This window comes from Hemiscyllium ocellatum, chromosome 15 (genome assembly GCF_020745735.1).
Source record: "Hemiscyllium ocellatum isolate sHemOce1 chromosome 15, sHemOce1.pat.X.cur, whole genome shotgun sequence".
In the NCBI taxonomy this organism is placed as follows: domain Eukaryota; kingdom Metazoa; phylum Chordata; class Chondrichthyes; order Orectolobiformes; family Hemiscylliidae; genus Hemiscyllium; species Hemiscyllium ocellatum.
In genome coordinates this window covers 36,542,996-36,564,764 of record NC_083415.1, presented here as the reverse complement: position 1 = coordinate 36,564,764, position 21,769 = coordinate 36,542,996, and the positions used below count along the sequence as shown (strand labels likewise).

General features: G+C 38.4%; 1 protein-coding gene across 1 annotated transcript in view; it reads left to right on the top strand.

Moving 5' to 3' along the window:
• Positions 1 to 21,769, top strand: part of LOC132822943 (dnaJ homolog subfamily C member 5) — a 67,502-nt gene that overhangs the window by 28,501 nt on the left and 17,232 nt on the right. Inside the window, exon 2 of the mRNA XM_060836371.1 lies at positions 15,577 to 15,689. Within this exon, the coding sequence (XP_060692354.1) occupies positions 15,583 to 15,689 (107 nt within the window). The 5' untranslated portion in view covers positions 15,577 to 15,582. The remainder of the gene's footprint in view (positions 1 to 15,576; positions 15,690 to 21,769) is intronic.

Genomic DNA, 21,769 nt, shown 5'->3' with positions numbered 1-21,769 from the left:
AGAATACACCTGATTAGTCCTGGGGATTTATGCACTTTTTATGCGTTTATTGATAACACCTCATCTTCAAACTAGGCACTTTACAGCATTCTGGACTTAATTTGAAGGTAATTAACTGCACATTGTGAACCAACTCCCATGCTTTCCCTCTTCTTTTTAACTTGTTACATTCTTTATCATGTCCTCTCTCTCCCTCTCTACACTCCAGTGGGACTCTGTTCTTTTCAAGTCTGGCAGTTAAATACACAATTGTTCTGCCGTTCTCTCATTGCAATAATTTAATCTGAACTATCAATATCCTTTGTCCCACAGCACTTTATAATCCACTGCCCTACCACATCCTCTACTCCCCAAAGTATAGCATAAATGCTGCCCATCCTTCACTTTAGCTCTGAGGAGTCATGTTGACTCGGTGTTAGCTTGCTGTGTCTCCATGGATACTGCCTGACCTGCTGTGATCTCCAGCATTTGTTGTTTTTTGACACAGTTGTACTTCTGACAGTCTCGTGAAGGCCATATCAATTGAAGGGTGGCTCTGGTCACATGCAGAGAAATGGCTTGCTAAACGCCAGACTGCAAGTTAATTTTGCATATTCTCCAACACTTCTGAACTTTTTTTTTATTTGAAATGATCTAAGATTTAAATGGGGTCAATAACACTCAACATAAGGTATGTCCACAAATTGTAGATGATTGTACGTTGCTCCTTAGTCTGAACCTCTTATACATTTTTTCACATTACAACAGTAGCTATAATTTAAACTATACCATTAGTTGTGAAGTTAGTTGAGATATCCAGAATTTTTGAAAGAAGTAAATAATGCAGTTAGATTTTTTAAAATCCATTTCTTGAGTTTTATTATTCAAAACTATTTAATTTCATTGATTTTTGTTTGGCCCCCAATTTTTTTCTTCCTCCTTCCTCATGTTTTATCTAGATATTTTTAATCAACCTATTCAAACGTGACATGACATATCTCTGGAACAGGTGGAAATTGAACCAGGGCCTTCTGAACCGCAGACAGGGACATGATCACTGCAGCATGGCCCACTATTCCACTTCTGCTAAAGCTGAAGATAAAACCCTTGTGTGTCTTAACACCATAGTCAGATTGAAACTATTTCAAAGTAGTATATTATTGCTGTTTCTAGTTAGAAAATTGTGTTTGGGAGATGGAAGGGAAGTGCAAGGTTCATATGATGTACATTGCAGAAATAAATTAAGTTTCTTTATTAAACTGTTTTCATTAGTTGTAATATTTAGTTGTAATATTCAATATGTAATAGTTAAAAGGTATTTCATAAGCATTGTTACTATGCGTCAAACCAGTGTACCTTGTGGCTTTGAAACAGTCTGTTCCTGTGCTTTTGTCTGATAATTGTTTGTCTCTGAATTGTTTTGAGTCTATCAAGTCAATGGCACATTTTTACTCAGCACCTACTTTTCTTGAAATATTACACAGATTAGATGTGCAATCTCTCCTTTTGCATGACGGAAGCTAGTGCTTCCAAATAAACCTGTTGGGCTATAACCTGGTATTGCAATTTTTAATTTTGTTTTGGTCTTTGTATTCATCACCTTCAAGCAATGAGTCAATAATTTGTTCAAGATTTTGTTTCAAGCTGATATTATGAGGCAGTTTGCATTATTTTATTTTAAGTACAAATGTACAAACTTACCATTCGTTAAAACAATGAATACTCTGTGTTGCTAATCTTAGCTACAATATTCTTTGGGCCCAAGTCCTCCTTGTTTCAGCATAAAATCAGTGAGAAATGGAGCTGCATCACTTCAATAAAAGTTTAAATTGAACTGAACGCTAGTGCTCAATATCTATATCTAGCAGCTGATTATCCATTTTTATGCAAGTATAATATTTGTAAAAAGAGGCAACTGTTGATACAATTGAGTTGAGATGAAATTGAATTTCAAATATTACATTTGATGAGTTTTGAACTTATTTTGGAGACGATCAAAAGAATCATTCAACTTAGTTTCCTGGGAAGAAGTTGTTAAGGATATCAACTATGGTAACATTATTTATTGCAAGCTGGTGAAGATTTAGTTGTACACTATTGTGTAGTTCCATGCAGTGTGTATGGAATACAGTTGACATCCAAAACCATGGATTTCCAGACACAGATGGAAACCTGATTTTGAAATGCATGGTGAGTTAGTGGAGTAAACCTTTGAAATCCTTCTTGACTTTTAACAGATTGAAACCATTCCAGGAGATCATATTGCTCCTGATTGTTACTCTGTCGTGCCTTCTGCTTTTATAAAAGGTAATCTCTGCTCCTGACGGAAACAGATCTAGCTCTTATTTTGAAGGGATTCAAAGATGTTCACCAGCCTAGTCTAATGGTATACTATTCTGAGGATGGGGCTAACTCTTGACATTTTTAGCAAAAGGCCTTCATCAGCTTGCCACTAAATCTGTGCTTGTTCCCCACTCTATGTTGAATCCTACTTTTTTTGATTGATAATTAATGTCTAGGCCTTAACATCACCAACATTGCAAGGAGAGCAAAACTGCACAGTATTGAGATCTAACTCCTGTTTTAACTTGGTGAAACATGATTTTACTAGTTTCTGTTATCCAGTCTGCAGATGATTTTCTCTTCAATCTGAATAGTCCAATACTGTTGTTAATTAACGTTTTTAATAGCATGCTCTTCAGATCTTTTGTAGTGCTTGTCAAGTGCAGTGCATAGTGAGCTAACTAAACAATTGAAAGGCTATGCAGTGGTTACCAATGCTTTTGAGTTTCTAACTAAGTAATTGCAAATACATGTGCTTTTAATATTTCTACAGAAATCTATCTACATATTTATTATGGGAAATATGTTTTGAACCAAGAAACACACTGCTTTTACCTGTGATGGAGAAATAGATCAGATTAATTATAGAAACCTATGCATCTACGTTATAACATCCACAATCTAGTACACCCAGCCATTCGGAGTTTTTTGTTTATTATCTATGTTAACAAATTTTTCACCAACTTATTCAATGGAAATAAAGCAAAGCTAGAACAATGGAAATGTGCTGCCAATTTAATGTCACATTCTACACAATCGCACAATTTGGTTCCATTGGAATTCCCATGCTCTTTTGTTTCTGGAATTTTAAGTTGTTTAGGATGTTTGAACGAATGGCCCCATTTTAGCTTGTAGCATGCTTAACCAGATGAGTTTTGTGTTCTAGATCCAATTCTGGGTGGATATCCGCAACAGCTGAAACCGTATAATTCAGCATTTCTGACACTAACTCAGAAATTGGAGCCAAGTACAGAATCCTTGAAGTATAATAGAGTGCCACTCACAGGCTCATGGCACATTGGGACAGATTAAAGGATACATGGAACATACCCCTAATAAGTAGCAGGCTAATCAGTAAAATACTTGATTCTGAATTGTTCTTTACTTGGGTGCACAGAAACATCCCCTGGCGTTTCTGCCATTTTGTTTCCTCTAATTATTTTAGTTTTTGAGCTTGCATCACCCTTGGGAGCAAATGCTAACTCTTCAAGTCACAAGCGTCAACCTTAAGCTCCAGATGAAGGCAAACTTTTTTTAAATTAATATACCAGGATAATGAAGCCAATTTTATGATCTACTTTTAAATTTTAAAGTCATTATTTCAGATTACTTGAGTGGTTTTCACAATATTATTTCACAGATGCATGATTTATTTCATGGTTGATATTCTGAAGATGCCAATCATGGCTATCTTTTTGGCTCACTGATGGAAGTCTGTGAATCTTGCAGCTTATTTTCTATTCTTTGAACTTTCTAATGGTTGATATAAGGAGGTTAGGTGGGGAGCTTTTAAATCTTAACAATTGAATATCAACAGCCAAACTCTTCCAGAAAGTCCAGTGTTGAACTCTTAGCCACTCATGGTCAGAATGATCATCTCACCATGAGCTCCCAGTTAGCATTCAACAGATGTCATCTGTTGGAGCATAAGGTCTCTCTCAGACTTGCTGGAAACAGTTCCTAGGTGCTGACCACATTCGTGGCCAGCACCTGGTATCCATTATCTGTTAAGCATACTGTTCTTCCCTGGTGTACAAGCAGCTGTAAATGTTTTTTGATTCAACTTAAAATTAACTTCAGGACTAAACTCAGTAACAAACTACAGCTGATCTGTTATGGGTTTTTTAAAACACATGATGCTGACAACAGTCAAGAGGACATTTTCAACTCTTCTCAGTTCATCGCTCTGAACCAAAATTGATTTAAAGAATGAAATAAAAATAATGAAAAAATCAACAAGAGTTCCAACATAACCTTATTATCAAATTGGCATGTATTTTCCAAACAAGGTATTTCTCCTTTACAATCCTTCCTTTATCCTGGCTAATTTTTAACATTGTACAATTATACAATCACTACATATTTAATTCAGTGTGGAAGAAATTCCACTTCCAAGCAGTTGATATGAAGCAACTGAAAAGTTTCAGTTGAGATTCCAAAGCACATGTACTTGGTATCTGAAAGGTATGGCAATCAATGATGAACAAAACCATTACAATGCCCAATGCCATAGATTACATTTTCTTTCACATGCCTAATTTACACCTTGTAGATGGATAGGCTTTGGGAAGTCAACTGAGATGCTCACTACAGGACTTGTCACATCTGACCAACTTTTGTAGCCACAGTATTTATATGGCTAGTCCAGTTTAGTTTCTAGTCAGTGGTAACCCCTTAAGGTGTTACAATAATACACTAATAGAATGATTTGGAGATGCCCGTGTTGGACTGGGGTGTACAAAGTTTAAAAATCACACAACACCAGGTTATAGTCCAAAAGGTTTAATTTGATTATGAAGGAGCAGCACTCTGAAAGCTAGTGCTTCCAGTTAAACCTGTTGGACTATAACCTGGTGTTGTGATTTTTTTTAAACTTTGAACACTAATGGAAGTGCCTTTAGATGTCACCAGGCAATGGTTTCATTCTTTCCGATTGGAGATGGTCATTGCTTAATATTTTGTGTAGTTACTTGCCACCTGTTAGCCGAGACCTGGATATCCTCCAAGTCTTGCTGCATTTTGACATCGACTGCCTCAGTATCTGGGGAATTGGTGCCGAACATTGTGCAATCCTCAGCAACAATCCCCACTCATCACCTGAAGATGGGAGAAGGTTCGTTGAAGCAGCTGAAGGTGATTGGGGCTCCTGAATATTCAGATTTAACAGATTCACATCTGTGCCAGAAGTGTCTCACAACATACCTGAATGGAATGATTGAAAATATTTGTCCCAATAAACTCCTGCAGAGGTGTCCTGATGCTGAGATGACTGACTATTGGCAATCTTAGTCATCTTTTCTGCTAGTTATGAGTCCCAACAGTGGAAAATGGCCGATTATAATGTAGGAGATTGAGCCCATTGAGTTAGCTGCACCATTTAATGAGATCCTGGCTGATCTGATCATTCTCAATTCCACTTTCTTGCCTTTTCCTTGCATCTCTTGATTTCTTCACAAATTTAAAGATTATCTGTCTCGGCCTTGAATATACTTGATGAGACAGTCTCCACAGAACTTCGTGGTAAAGAATTCCAGGTTCATGTTTCTCTCGTGAGTCTTAAACGGGTGACCCCTTACTCTAGATTATGCTCTCTAGTCATAGTATCTTCTAGAAGGGAAAACCAACATCTCCACCTCTACTCTGTCAATCACCCTAAGAGTCTTGTATGTTTCAATGAGGTCTCTTATTCTTGTAAATTCCAGTGAGTATAGGCCCAATTTACTCGACCTCTCCTCATAAGAAAATCTATCCACACCTGAGATTAAATATGAACTGCCTCCAAAACCAGTACGTATTTCCTTGGATCAGAGGCCCAAAACTTTACATAGTATTCCATGTGTGGTAAAACTAGGGCCTTGCATAGTTTTTAAGCATGACTTCCCTAATTTTGTACTTTTGGTTTTTATTTTGAAGGGAACAATCAGTTTTATAAAAATGTCATGCTTGGCAGCAATTTTCCAGTGTTACATTGGTTATTGTTGTATTGCTCCCATCTTGTAGGTCAATTAGAAAGCATTAATTTTTGGTTTGTGTTTTGGAGGTAAGCCCTTATGAAAAAATAAACTCAATGAATATAGTGGAGGGAGGGGGAGAATGTTTTAAAAAATTACATTATGCAGATTTCCAGACTCCAGGAAATGCATGTTTAATTTTCTGACTTTATTCTGAAACACCATTGTGCAAGATAAGAGATTATACATTAATTCAGTCACCCAGTCTCTGGACTGATCTGTGTTTCAATATTTGTGGATTAAGATCCAAAGGTTCAGAAATAGCATGTTTCTGCTTTTGGCTATTTTGAGTTTCCCTAATGACTCAGTGAATGAAAACACCATACGCTACGGTAGAAGCATTTTAACAGGGAATGTTCTAACTGTTATTCTTGGGCCATGTTAAGACATTTCAACTCAAACAACAATTAGAAGCATTGAGCATTGACCTATGATGCTTAACAGCCAAGAAACGTTGCAGAGAAAGGTTGCTTAACCAATGCACCACACATTCTAAGCAGTTAGTGATGTAAAGACCAGTATACACAAATCACGTCAAAGATTTATTGTACACCAGACCTAGTGTCATCAAATGCTTATACAATAACTGTATTTTGAAGACTGGTTATGCATATAATTTGATCTATTGTTTTGTGTATTTCAATTAATTGATTACAAAAAGTTAAGTAATAGCAACTGAAACTTTACATTTGCATATAACAAACGACAGTTGTATTAGGTACTAATGTTTTGGTCAGGTTCATTGTAGTGATGCACTTTGAATTTTAGAAGTTCATCATCTTGCCATTTGGTAGGAGTTCCTGTTGCCTACCGACCAGTCCTAAGAGATCAAGTCCTCTCCATTATGTTGTAATCAGCTAGTAACAAAGTGGCTTACGGGGTGTTTGGTGGAGGAGAGAAACGAGCAAAGCTATGTTCATTAAATTGACAGTTTTAAAAATGGAAGAATCAATCATACTTGGTCAATTTCATTGTTTGCCTCATCCACGCAATACTCCAGGGTTGCAGTTGCTGATTAGCTAGTCGGTCTTGACCATGAATTTAATGATCACTCAACACCAGGTTTTACTCTCCATTCATGAACAATGATTTGGAGGAGCCAGTGTTGGACTGAGGTGGGCAAAGCTAAAAATCACAACACGTTTATTTGGAAGCAGTAGCCTTTGAAGTGCTGCTGCTTCAGGTGGTAGTGCTTTCAAATAAACCTGTTGGAGTATAACCTGGAGTTGTGATTTTTAACTTTGCCCACCCCAGTCCAACACCGACTCCTCCAAATCCATTCATGAATGGAGAGTAAAGTAGAATTAATGTTTCAAGGTTGATGTTGCTGTTCTTCAGAACTGAGGATTACTTTTTACAATGTCTGTCTCTACAGATGCTGCCAGACCTGCTGAGTTTCTCCAGCACTGGTTTTACTTTAGATTTCCAGCATCCATAGTATTTTGTCTTTTTATTCATTAATAAACCTTTTAAATGTCAATGATAGTTTTTTTTCCCACTAGATTCAAGTGATTCAGATGGAAGGCGGTTTCAAGTCCTAGCTAAACAAAGAGGCACTGGAGCACTAAGTTAACAGATCTGGAATGCTGTACTGTCTAACATAAAGCTATTGCAGAATGTCAATTTATAATTTGTTTCTAAGTAGATTTTGAATGGTCTGCTTTGTGCTGTTGCTGACCAACCTGCTACAAAGAACATGTCCTTTGTTTCTGCTTTTCAGATATTCACTGTCTCCAAGAGGAGTTGCTTCATAAAGTGGGGTTACTTCAACGTTGAACTCTGTTACAATCCCAGACCTTTCTTTTAATCATAAGTAGATTATATGTGCAAAAGTACAGGCTTTGACTAGGTAATTTTCTCTTGCATTTTGCTGAAGGTGGAACATTTTGGTATCAGTCGCTTCATGTGTTTGAGCGTTTCCACAGTCTTTGAAGGCCTTGTTAGCAGTGGGACTGTCAGAGTTCGCCATGACAATGTAGGCCAAAGGCCTGCTTGTTGGTCTGGGGGGGTCAATGTGAGAAACTTCCAGAATAGTCAGCAAAGCATGATGTCAGTACTACTGTTACTTTGCCTTCTGGTAAAGCCATTTTTCTTTTATAGAGCATTAAGATCTATTTTTCTGAATATTCCTAATGTACTGATGTTTTTTCCCCACTGGTATAGCAAGCCATACCACCAGTACTTCACAGGAGGCTGACTGATGATGTATAGTGACAAAAACATCTGAAAATGAACCTTCCAGCTTAGTGAGCAAACTTTTACATCCTCTTACTTATATATTTTTCTTTTTTATTTCTAAACCCTGACACTACCACCAAACAGCAGCAGTGCTTATTTTTCCCAGACCCATGCCATGTGTGCAAGTTGGAAGACACCATGCAAAAACCACAAGTGTGGAAAACTTGATTCATTTTCCACCACCAGGAAGAAAAGAAACACCCGAGTTGCCAGTGACAAGCAGTGCCCTACTCGGGGCAATGCTAAATTGATCAATAAAGTAAAATTACTTCTGTAGTTCAGTATTTGGTCCATTTGTGTTGTTTTCCTGTAGATGCTGTTTTGAAGTTCCCCATTGGCTGTTTGTTCTACTGCGACATCTCTGGGATAATTGTTTCTGTAGTTCAGTCAATCCTCCCAGAGATGTCGCAGTAGAGCAAACAGCCAATGGGGAACTTCAAACCAGCATCTACAGGAAAACAGCACATGGACAAATACTGAATTATGGAAGCAATCGTCCCAATACCCACAAACGGAGCTGCATCAGAACATTATTTCAACGAGCCACCATACACTATAGCACAGAGGAACTACAAAGAGCAGAAGAATTCCTATGCAGGAGTATCTGTGCAGCGTATTCAAAATGAACGGGCACCCAATGAACACAGTCTGCCGATTTCTCAGCAACAAATCCAAACAAGCAGACAAAATGCATCCAGGAACCCTAGCCATTCTCACCTAATGTCAAAAACATCTTGGAAATTACTGCCCAACTACTCAGACCTCTTGGTATCATGGTAGCCCACAAACCCACCAACACACTAAAACAGCAGCTAATGAAATTGAAAGACCCTGTACAGACAACGAGCAAAACTAATACCATTTACAAAAATACCTTGCAAGAACTGTAACAAACACGACATTGGATAAACAGGCAGAAAGCTACCCACCAATATACATGACATGAACAGCCACAAAAAGATATGACCCACTCTCTCTAGTATCTTTATATACAGATGAGGAAGGACACCACTTCGACCGGGACAATGCATCCATCCTAGAACAAGCCAAATAGAGACCCGTGTGAGAATTCCTAGAAGCATGGTATGCCAACTGGAACTCTATCAACAAACACATTGACTTGGATCCCATTTACCATCCCTGAGGAAAAGAATAGGAAATGACATCACCAACTGCAGTAAACCTACACACAAAAAAAAAGCAGGCCATACCACCAGTGCTTCTCTGGTGGCTTACTGATGATGTTACCTAGTATAGTGACAAAACATCTGAAAATGAACCTTCCAGCTCCTCGAGCAAACTTTCATCCAGAACCTGACCTATAAATCATCATAAAACTCGCTAATGTAAACAAGGGATTTAGAATCACCTTAGTTCAGGGGACTTATCCTGAGCTGGCTGACCACAACCAGTGTACTGTGCACAATTAAATAAAGGGTGACTGGACATCAGCCTCTCTGCAGTTATTTTGCCATTGCGACTGCTGACACCCTAGCTCTGCTTTCCGCAAATATGGTGTTGTGGTTGCATTTTGCAGAAATGGTCCTGTTTCTCCTCTGCTCTTGATCAATAACCACAGTATAATCTTCTAGCATGCAAAAATGAGTAAGGTTAAGAACTTTCCTCATGCATTAAAAATTGCTGTTAAGGTCACAGATTTGACACGAGCAAGAGCCCTTCAGCACCCCTTGTTTACAGACTTTCTTAAAGTCAATGTGAGCTACAGTGAACTCCTCCTCCATTCTGAAGTAGTTAAGTTGATGAAAAGTCCCGCAAATACTTAGATATGCCTTAAATCACTAATTTTCTTAAATCAAGAAATAAAATATGTATTGAGTTGTAAATATGTGGTTGCTCACTTTCTGGTTCTGAACAAGCTGTGAAAGTGGAAAAGGGCAGAGACGAAGACTAAGAAAAATGGTTCCATGTTGAAGACCTCAGCATACTTGAACAAGATGGAGGAATTCAACAGGCAATTTCAAGATTTAGATGGAATATCACGAGAATATTAGTGGATGTTACAGTGGCACCCCATTCACAATTTAGGCTACCTTATGACCATCTGATTTTTTTTTCCCTCGCCTACTTTTCCTATCAACTGAAGATTCCCATAATTTATTGCTGGGCCTTTTTCTAAGAAGCTCCAAAAATTATCTTCCTTGATACTTCATTCTGCTATATAATTACATTTTAGGGCTTATACAGCACTTCTGCAAGTGATTTCATTTTTATTATAATTTTTAATCTCTATGCAAACCACTTCTTTATTCTGATTTCCTGAACTTGAATCCTGTTCATTTTATGGTCAATTTTCTCTTTCAGGACATAGAGAGTAGAAATGCAGTGATGATGCCATTGCACATCAAAGGGAAGGTGTTAGATTCTCTTCTTGGAGATATTCATTGCCTGCCACTCAACTAACAATTAGCATTTGTGCTACCCAATAGTTCAACCCTGGAGGTTGCCCAGGATTTGCTGCACATGAGCACAAACACTACTTTAATATTTGGGAAGTTGTGAATGATACAGAACCGCCTGATGGAGGGAAAGTGATTGAGGCAGTTAAAGTTAGTTGGACCTGGGACACCACATTGAGAAGCTTCTGCAGTGATACCCTGGGACTGAAATTATTGGTTTCCAACAAGCATGAGCATGATCTTTTGTGCAAGATATGATTACAATGAGCAGTATATTTCACTCTGGTTCCATTGATTCCAGTTTTTCAAGGATCCTTGATGACATACTCAACCAACCGCTATCTTGATCTCCGAGGCAGTCATTCTCCCCTCCTCTGGAGTTCAATCCTTGTTCATGCTTGGGCCAAAGTTGTGATGAGATCAGGAGTCAAATGGTCTTATAGCATCCAAACGAAACAGCAGTGAGTATGTTTCTTGGAACATGAGTGCAGGAGTAGGCCATTTAGCCCTTCAAGCCTGGTCTGACATTCTAGATCAGGGCTGATCATCTATGTCCAAACAACATTTCCCCACAAGCAAAGAATAGGAATAAATGTCATTCGCAATTGGCTGTCTGCCACAAGTGAGGTACCTTAAGGATCAGGGCTTTGTCCTCCAACGTTTCACAATCCATACCGATGTTTGGATTTGGGGCCACTTGTAATTTTTCCAAGTTTGTTGATGGAAATGAATAAGAGGATACAGAGAGGGGATTCAGAGCAGCTGAGTGAGTGAACAAGAGTCCAGTAAATGGAATGTAAATGTGGATAACTGAGATCATCCATTTTGAGGAGCAACAAAAGTGAAGAGCATTTCTTTTAAATGATGAGAGACTGGAAATTGTATTTGTCCAAAGAGACCTTTGTATCTTTGTTCATACGTCACTGCAAGCTTATATACAGATGCAGCAAACAATTCAGAAAGCAGCACCACATTTTAGAAATGGCTTTGGTTTTGAAACTCAAATCATCATAAATTTTGAGAAACATTGATCCCACCAGTGATCTTTCTGGAATTTCCCATCTGTCACTCAAAATGACTATCCCTTTTACTCTCACTGTTTTCTATCTAAATGAAGTTAGCTACCAATGCAGTTGGCTATTTGTCCAACTCAGGTTGTCTGACATTTATGAAGGCCGTTTTGAAGGTTCAGGTAGATTCTACAAAATGCATTTTCATTGTCTCTGTTACCTTGTTTAAAAATAAAATTGACTAAGTTCGTCAAGAAAGATCTTTTTCCTTTTGATATCTTTGCCAAATATTCTTTATATTTCATACTGCATGCATGTCAGTTACTTCCATTTGTTCACTTTTTGATGCCCACAGTCACAGTAATTTGTGATGTATGTTTGCCAAGCTAGGAAGTTGATTTGTAGATGTTACCTGTCTGGGTGATGTCTTCAGTGATTTGGAGCCTCCTGTGAAGTGCTGCTGTACTGTCTCTTCTGGGATTTATTTGGTTCCATTCCTGCTGCTTCTAGTTGCCAGTTCCAGTTGTTCAGCATAGTGGCCGGTATATTGGGTCTAGGTCCATGTGCTCATTGATGGACTCTGTGGATGAGTATCATGCTTCTAGAAATTCTCTGGCTGTCCTCTGCTTACTTGATGAGTGATCGTTGTGTTGTCCCTGTCGAATTTGTGGTCCTTGTCTTCTGTATGCATGACTACTAGAGACAGCTGATCGTGGCATTTAGTGGCCATTTGGTGTTCATGGATGCAGATTTCTAGTTGTCTGCCAGTTTGTTCCTTCATAGTGTTTTGTGAAGTCTTTGCATGGTATCTTGTAAATTACATTAGTCTTGCACATGATGGGTATAGTATCTTTTGTCCTGGTGAGAATTGTCTGTGTGGCTGTCAGTTTATGGGCTGCCATGAATCCCAGTGGTCGCAGAGGTCTGGCTGTTAGTTCTGAGACGTCATTTCTGTAAGGTACTGTGGCTAGTGTGTTAGATCGTGGCACGTCCTAGTCTTTGTTTGGCATCTATGGATGAAGTTATTGGGATATCCATTCTTGATGAAGGTTCTGTAGAGGTGTTCTTCTCTTTGCAGGTCCGGGGAGGGGGGACTACAGATCACTGCAGCACTTTTGAACAGGGCCCTGATACAGCTTTTGTGTGTGTTTAGGTGGTTGCTGTTGTAGTTCAGGGCCTGGTCAGTGTGTGTGGCTTTTCTGTACATTTTATTTTTGTAGTGCATTCACTTCTGTGTTCTTTCTAACACCATATCTGGGAATGGGAGTTGATTGGTTTTCTCCTGTCTCGTAAATTTGATCTCTGTAAGCATGGTATTGGTATGTTCTCAATCTGTTAACTTAATTACACAAGTGTTGTCCACATATCTGATCCAGAGTTTGGGTCAGATTTGTGGGAGGGCTGTTTGAAACCAGTCTTTGCATCATTACTTCTGCTATTGTCATCCCATTTCTCTATCCCCGTATCAGTCAAAACAAACACCCAGAGACCCAGTATAGCTTTACCTCCTTCATCTTTATTCCAGACCCTGGAGGGAGAAGGAATGGATTGCCTCTCAACTCTTGGTCTCCTCTTGAACAGCAGATTCTTCAGGAATTATATAGTTACTTGCAGGGAGCAGCATCTGAATAAGGCAGCATCAATGTTGATTGGGTGGCTGTTGCAATCAGCAAGCATTGAGCATTGTAGTAAAGTTTAAGCCATTTGGCATTATACAGTGGATGTTCTTATCCTTGTTAACTGGTATTACGTAATGGATGCTTTTCACCTCATTAACCCACTACCCTTTCCTTCAGCACTTCATTGACCAGATAAGAAACTGCAGTAAACAAAATCATGCTAGCTGAGCCTTTGTCAAGCAACCCTAAACTTAACTCTTTCCCCACCTGGTCATACCTTGTATACTTTTCTCATTTACGAGCTCGGAGATGGTTGAGCCCATAGGTTTCCCATTGATCTGTTCAAATATTTGGTTGTTGAATGTGAAGTGTGTCATAAGCACAAGTCTAATAGTTTGAGTATGCGGACTGTTAAACAGGATTGATCTATAAAGAATGAAACCAGAAGGAAACAATACCCCAAGATTTTACTGAATACCAAAGGTACATGAACCAGACATACCACTTAGACCTATGGTGGCACTTCTAGGAACTCCATCACACAAACTGACAAAAGAATTCCAACAACAACTGAAACATCTTATCAGCAGATCCAAACACTCGATGCAATCATCACAGGAATTCCTAGTCAATGTCAAGAACATAAACATAGACGAAGACAAAGCAATGGGCTCATTTGATGCAACTGCGCTGTTCACTTCAAATGACAAAACTCAAGCCAGAGAGACAGTAGTCAACCTCCTGGACAGGCAGAACAGACAATAAGACGGGGGAACCTATCAACAAGGACTGCATGCTCAAACTACCAAACCTGTACTTGATAACACACTTCACATTTAACAACCAAATTTATGAACAGATCAATGGGGCACCTAATGGACTCACCAAGTAAATTCCAGAAGACACCATAGCGCAGCACTTCACAGGAGGCTCCAAAGCACTGAAGATATCACCTAGACAGGGGACAAAACCTCTGCAAATCAACTTCCCAGCTCGGAGAATCTACCCATAACTATGACAACTGGCACCTAAGCTACAAATCTTCACGCAAACCTTGAACTTCATGATTTTGCATTTTCAATATTGTTTCTTGTCAGCATAGTGTGTCTCTTTATATTCTAGCTTTTTGTTTTGTCACTTACTGATTTTCAAGATTTTTACTGGCAGCCAGCAATATGGGCAAGTACTTTCTGGTAATGATGACTTGCATACAAATCCATCCGAATACTTGTAATGATGAATATTAAATCTCAACATTGTTTTTACTCATGGGGAAAGTTATGATATAACATCTTGAATGTCTGCCTGCTGGTATTTTAATTTGAGAACATTGTCTTCATTAGAGGTAAATAACAATGTTCATCTATTCTAATAAGTGCATTGAAAATCCAAATCACTACTTGTAAAACACAAAAGATGGACATGATTGCAAAAACGTTGAATATTCTACCTAAAACTTATGAAATCAAAATCTAGTTTAAAAATCTCAACACCGTGGAAGCATGTTATTTATTTAAAGGTTATTGTAAATGTGTAACCAATATGTATAAAGGTATATGTTTTACTGTTTTGTGTATTATGTATTGGCTGCAATAGTGTAAAATTAATGAAGGGGCATTGAGTGGTGTTGGTAGCTTCAATCTGCACCTGCCAATAAAATATGTTGATCAGATGGAGTAAAATCCATCTCTAGTTTTTTGCAGATGAATGTAGGGAGATAGTTTGTCTCAATTTGATAGATGTTTATAGATTTTCAGGATGTTTCTCTGGGTAAGTAGCAAAAATTCAAATGTAGTTTAAAATTGCTTCCACAACTTCTTATATTTCAATTTCTAATGCAATAATGCAGAATATAGCTTGTAAAATACATAGTAAAAACAGAAATCTGTACATCATATTACAGACAATCCATTATAATTAATTAATTCGATGCAATGCATTTTACCATAATCTAGCTTTGGAGGTTTCAAAGTTACAACTGACATTCATGTTAAGCAGTGCAGGATGCAGTTGTAATCAGTCAATACAGATAGAATGCACTGGAAAGATTAGGTCAATTTTCTTTAAGTTTGTTTCTTTTTTAATATTAACAATTTCTAAAGCCATGTTACTGTAACACATTTCCAGTTGGTTAAAAATCACTGTGCTTTGAAAATGCTATTTGAATTAAACCTACATTTGCTAAGAAATGACCATGTGTTTTCTCATCACCACCTTTTTTTCTTCTATCCTCTGTTAGTGTAAAATGGCTGACCAAAGGCAGCGCTCATTGTCCACCTCAGGGGAAACATTATATGTTGTTCTGGGACTTGACAAAAATGCTACGCCAGAAGACATTAAGAAATCATACAGGTAAAGCATTCAAATAATGTGAAATGTCACAAATAATGTGATATCTACACCTCATATTCAGTATTTATTTACCATGTTATCTTTTAGAGCTATGACACCTGAAAGTGTGGCCTGTGAAACAAATATTGTCATGTCATTGTACCACAAATGGTGAAAAATAAATCTAGTAGAATGAGTGCTAATCAGAAATGTGATCAAGTCAAGTACACTGTAGCTAATTTTCATTGAGCTTATTAAGAAATGAGTAAATTCAAACTGAGAAAACAAGGTGCTTTTTGCTTGTCTGTCTTTGAGATCATCAATCCCAATTGATAATTAGCTAAACCAGACAATTAAATATGTGAATAATCATTATCGTATAGTTTCTTTTTAGCGGGCTAAAAAAGGTTCTTGGAACAAAGTTCAAAATGAAATGCTGCAGTTCACACAATTTGAAGACACTCTTATGCCAGGGTTGTTTTTTCTTTCAAAGCCTGAGACTTTGATTTTTGAAGTATTTATCTGGAGTTGAATCTTTGGAGACTGCCTTTCTTTCACTCCCAGTAATTATCAACATGGTTTCGAACATGGTTCATCTCATTTTCACAATTGCTGCTTCAACAATTCTGATTAAATGCACCTCCCTAGTCTGTATCAAACATACCCAACCTTGACATTTGTATTCTTTTTAAATTCTTAGTTGACGGTGACACTCCCCTCAGCAAAGTGTTCTTTCCTTGTTTGTATAGGTAGCCAGTCGTCCTTGTGTTCCTCTCGCCCTAAGGGAGAGAGTGCAAATAAGGAAAGATTACTTCTATTTTAATTTAATTCAACTTCCAATTTCTGTACTTGAAGATTGAAACAATGTTACAAAAGGAGTTTGATTATGAGAATGAGCAGATTTTATGTCGAAAGAACAGTATCATGACTAGTCAGCTATATTGTAGGAGGATGATAGGTCGTTTAAGTTATAGTCATTGAAATTTAGATGATGTAAGTCATATTACAGAATCATTAAATCATGGTTAAAAATGTTATTCTGCAACAATGTAGCATTCTTTAGAGTTAGTTTTACAGTATGGAAAGAGACCTTCAACCCAATCAAGTCTTGTTGGGTTATCGAGCACTTATCTATCCTAGTCATGTTTTCCAACACTTGGCCTGTTTCTGTGTATACAGTGGCAGTTCAAGTGATCCATCTAAGTACTACAAGTGTATTGCACAAAAGGAAAATGAACCAAATCTGCATGAAGCACTTTGGAAAGATCTAGTCCTGACCAGCGAATAGCAAAAGTAACCACTTTTCCATATCCATTTTTCCAACAATATCCTTTTATAACCACAATCAGATTTTGAAATATTGCTACCATCTTCGTTTCAGAATTTTTTACTCTTCTGATGAGGTCAGAAGTCTTTCCTATGAGTGACATTCTGCATATTCGCATTGTGATTCTCTGTCTTCCTCCAATGGTTACAAATGTTGATTTTTCTCGGTTAATTCTAAAAACATTGAGTACTGCTAAAGCAACTTGAGACTTCTTTCTGACTCTGCCCTAAAGATTGTCAGAACTAAAATTAAAACAGAAACAAATTGCTGGAGAAACTCAGATCTGGCAGTATCTATGGAGAGAAAACAGTCAATGTTTCAGGTCCAGTAACCCGCCTTCAAAACTGGTAAATTGTTCTGATGACGGATTACTGGATCTGAAACATTGACTCTCCTTTTCATCAATTTCTGCTTTTCTTTTAAATTGCTATTTCTTTTTGATTTTATTTTCAGAACAAAGCTGCCATTCTGTTCTTTCTAATAGAACATGGTTGTGGCTTTGCTTCTGTCTTTTTTTTGCTCCACCCTCCCCCAATCCCTACCCGTATATTTGTTCATAGGAAGTAGAATCAATGAATAAATTGATTCCTAGAATGAGCAAGTCAGCCTGTGAGGAGCAATAAATGAAATATATGCAGTCCTTATTGGAATGCAGTAGCGTCATAGCGATGTTCAGCATGGAAAAAGACCTTTTGGTCCAACTTGTCCATGCCAACCAGATATCCCAAACTAATCTAGTCCCATATGCCAGCATTTGGTCCATATCTTTCCAAATTCTTTCTATTGATATACCCATCCAGATGCCTTTTAAATGTTGCAATTGTACCAGCCTCCACCACAGCCTCTGGCAGCTCATTCCACACACGTACCACCCTCTACGTGAAAAGGTTGCCACTTGGGTCTCTTTTACATCTTTTACCCTCTCACCCTAAATCTATGCCCTCTAGTTCTGGATTTCCCTACCCCATGGAAAAGACCTTGTCTATTTACCCTCTCCATGCCCTTCATGATTTTATAAACCTCTATAAGGTCACCCCTCAGCCTCCCATCCTCCAGGGAAAACAACCCAGCCTATTCAACGTCCCCTTATAGCTCCAATCCTTGTAAATGTTGTCTGAGCCTTTTTAGTTTTCACAACATCCTTCTGATAAGGAGACCAGAATTGCACACAATATTCCAAATGTGGCCTAATCAACATCCTGTACAGCTGCAACATGATCTCCCAACTCCTATACTCAATACACTGACTGATAAAGGAAAGCATACTAAATGCCTTATTCACGATCCTATCTACCATTGACCCAACTTTCAAGGAGCTATGAACCTGCACTCCAAGGTCTTTGTTCAGCGGCACTCCCTAGGACCTTACCATTAAGTGTATAAGTCCTGCTAAGATTTGCTTTCCCAAAATGCAGCACCTCGCATTTATCTAAATTAAACTCCATCTGGCACTCCTCAGCCCATTAGTCTATCTGATCGAGATCCCATTGCAATTTGAGGTAACCTTCTTCGCTGTGCAGTACACCTCCAATTTTGGTGTCATCTGCAAACTTACTAACTATGCCTCTTATATATTCAAATCCAAATCATTTATAAGTGACAAAGTAGTAGACCCAGCACCAATCCTTGTGGCACTCTACTGGTTACGGGCCTCCTTTCTGAAAAAGCAGCCCCCACCACCACCACCCTCTGTTTTCGACCTTCAAGCCAGTTCTGTGTCCAAATGGCTAGTTCTCCCTGATGTTGAGAAAATGCATCCAGTGGCTGGGAACCTGGAATGCCAGTTAATAGACTCAACTTGAGGGGTTGGTATTTTTAAATAAATTAGAAAATTTATTGTCAAAAGGGTTGTGAATCTTTGGAATCCTCTGTTGCAGAGAACTTTACGTGCTCGTTGAGTATATTGAATGCGTGTCAATATTAGGGTGCTAATAGATTTACAGATTGTGGGGATAAATTCAGGAAGATGGAATTGTGGAAAGAGGTCAACCATTATCTTGGTGACTGAGCAAGCTCAACTCTAGATCTTCTTTCTAAGATAAGAATTTGATTTTTGTGGTATAATGGAGAAGCCTTGCAATTTCAGTATTACTGATGTGGTATTAAATACTGTCACTACGAAACAAAACACTAGAGGGTGCAATTTATTCACTGAACATTACCAGTATATGTTTTGAGATACTGTACATGCACAGTACAGTCAATTTCATTCTCTATGCTGGTGTTTTTGAATTGGAGTCATACAGCATGGAAACAGACCCTTTGGTCCAACTAATCCATGCCAACCCTAATCCCAAACTAAACTATCCCTTCAAACATTTCTCAATCATGTACTTATCTAAACGTCTTCTAAACACTAACTACTGCATCCACCATTTCCTTTGAAAATTTATTCCACACACAAGTCACTGCCTTTTTTAAGAAAATATTGCTAATCATGTCTTTAAAGATGAGAGGAAAATGATTTAAAAATATGCCCCCTAGTCTTGAAATTCCCCATCCTAGGGAAAAAGGCACCTGCTATTCACCTTATGTTATGTCCTTTCCCCCCCCCCCCCCCCCCCCCCCCCCAATAATTTTATAACCTCTATAAAGTTACCTCAACCTCCTACACTCCAGTGGGAAAACAATATCCCAGTTTATCCAACCTCTGCTTATAACTTCCGTTCCTGGCAACATCCTGGTAAATATTTTGTCAACCCTCTCCAGCTTAGTAGTATCTTTCCTATTACCAGGGCAATGAAAACTACACTTCAGAAGAGGGCTCACCAATATCTAGTACAACTTCAACACGACATCCCAACTCCTAATAAGTCCTGGTTTGTTTATCAAAATTTAATTTAATGAAATTAAACTCCATATGCCACTCCTCAGCCTATTGGCCCAATTGATCAAGCTCCGTGTACTCTTAGATAACCTTCTTCACTGCCCACTATACCACCAATTTTGATATCATCTGACTTACTACCATGCCTTCTATATTTTCATAACTCATTTATATAAATGACAGACAGACAAAAGTAAACCCAGCACTGATCCCTGCAGAACACAGCTAGTAATGGACCTCCAGTGCAAAAAATAGCTGTCCTCCATTCTGTCTCCTGTAGCTCAGCAAACTTTTTAAATCCAATTTGCAATCTCACTCTGAATCCTGTATGATCTAACTAGACTACTTAGTCTATCATGTGGAACCTTGTTAAAGGCTTTACTAAAATCCAAATAAGCGATCTTCTTGGTTGCTTCCTGGTTACTTCAGTCAACTTTGAGACACTATTTCCCCCACACAGAACCATGCTGAGTATCTGTAATCATTCCTTGCCTCTTCAAATATATTCTAGATTAGAGTGGTGCTGGAAAAGCACAGCAGTTCAAGCAGCATCTGAGGAGCAGGAAAATCAACGTTTCGGGCAAAAGCCTTTCATCAGGAATAGATATTGATGAAGGGCATTTGCCCAAAACATCAATTTTCCTGCTCCTCGGTTGCTGCCTGACCTGCTGTGCTTTTCCAGCACCACTCTAATCTAGAATCTGGTTCCCAGCATCTGCAGTCCTTGTTTTTACTACTTCAAATATATACAGATCCTCTCTATCAGAATCCCTTCCCACAGCTTACCCACCACTGAAGTCAGACTCGCAGGTCTATAGTTCTCAGGCTTTACCTTGCATTCTTAAATAAATTAGTTGTTTTCATTAACCTCTAGAATTGTTTTTGGCTTTGCATATTAAATTGTATCACCTATTATGGGCGGCACGGTGGCGTAGTGGTTAGCACTGCTGCCTCACAGCGCCTGAGACCCGGGTTCAATTCCCGACTCAGGCGACTGACTGTGTGGAGTTTGCACGTTCTCCCCGTGTCTGCGTGGGTTTCCTCCGGGTGCTCCGGTTTCCTTTCACAGTCCAAAGATGAGCGGGTCAGGTGAATTGGCCATGCTAAATTGCCTGTAGTGTTAGGTAAGGGGTAAATGTAGGGGTATGGGTGGCTTGCGCTTCGGCGGGTCGGTGTGGACTTGTTGGGCCGAAGGGCCTGTTTCCACACTAAGTAATCTAATCTAATCCATTCTAATTCTATGATCAGCTGAGGAATGAGGTAAATTTAAACAAAAAACTGGTTTCAAAATGCTTAATTCTGATACTGAAGTGTTTTTGCTAGGTAACATTGTTTTATGATTGTGTATTACAATGTAAAAGTCAGTGTATCGTACAACTGCAAAGCCAATTTGTAGTTTAGTCTTGACATGGGGCAGGTCAACTTTGAATGAATCATACAATTTGAGTTCAAATGCGATTTAATTGCTGCTTGCAAATCAGAAGTAGTTCGTACACTTCTGACTATTGGGAATGAAATGCAATGAAACTGATCACAGTAATGACCGCAGCAGAAGTTCTTTTGGGTTAGATATGATCCATCTAATTTTTTTTGAGATGCTGATTCTTAAGTTTTTCACTTTTTGATATGGGCATTGTGCTCACCAAGAAGGTTTTTCAGTTTTGTATTTTTCTAAGTTAGCTGTAAAATGGTGTGATATGAGAGCAGGCTCCCACTGGTTACAACTACAGACTTTAAGTCCCAATTTCCTATCCTTTGCCCTCCCTCTTCTTTGTTTTGTATTTTTAAAATTCAGTTTTGAGATATTGGTGTTTCCTGTCATCTGTATGTGTTAGCCCTCCATGTTAAATATTCACAACCTGTGCACCCTATTCAGTCCTAATCTAAATTTCTGACCTCAAATCCTCTCCGTCACATTCCATTTATTTACACTACTGAAAGTTCACC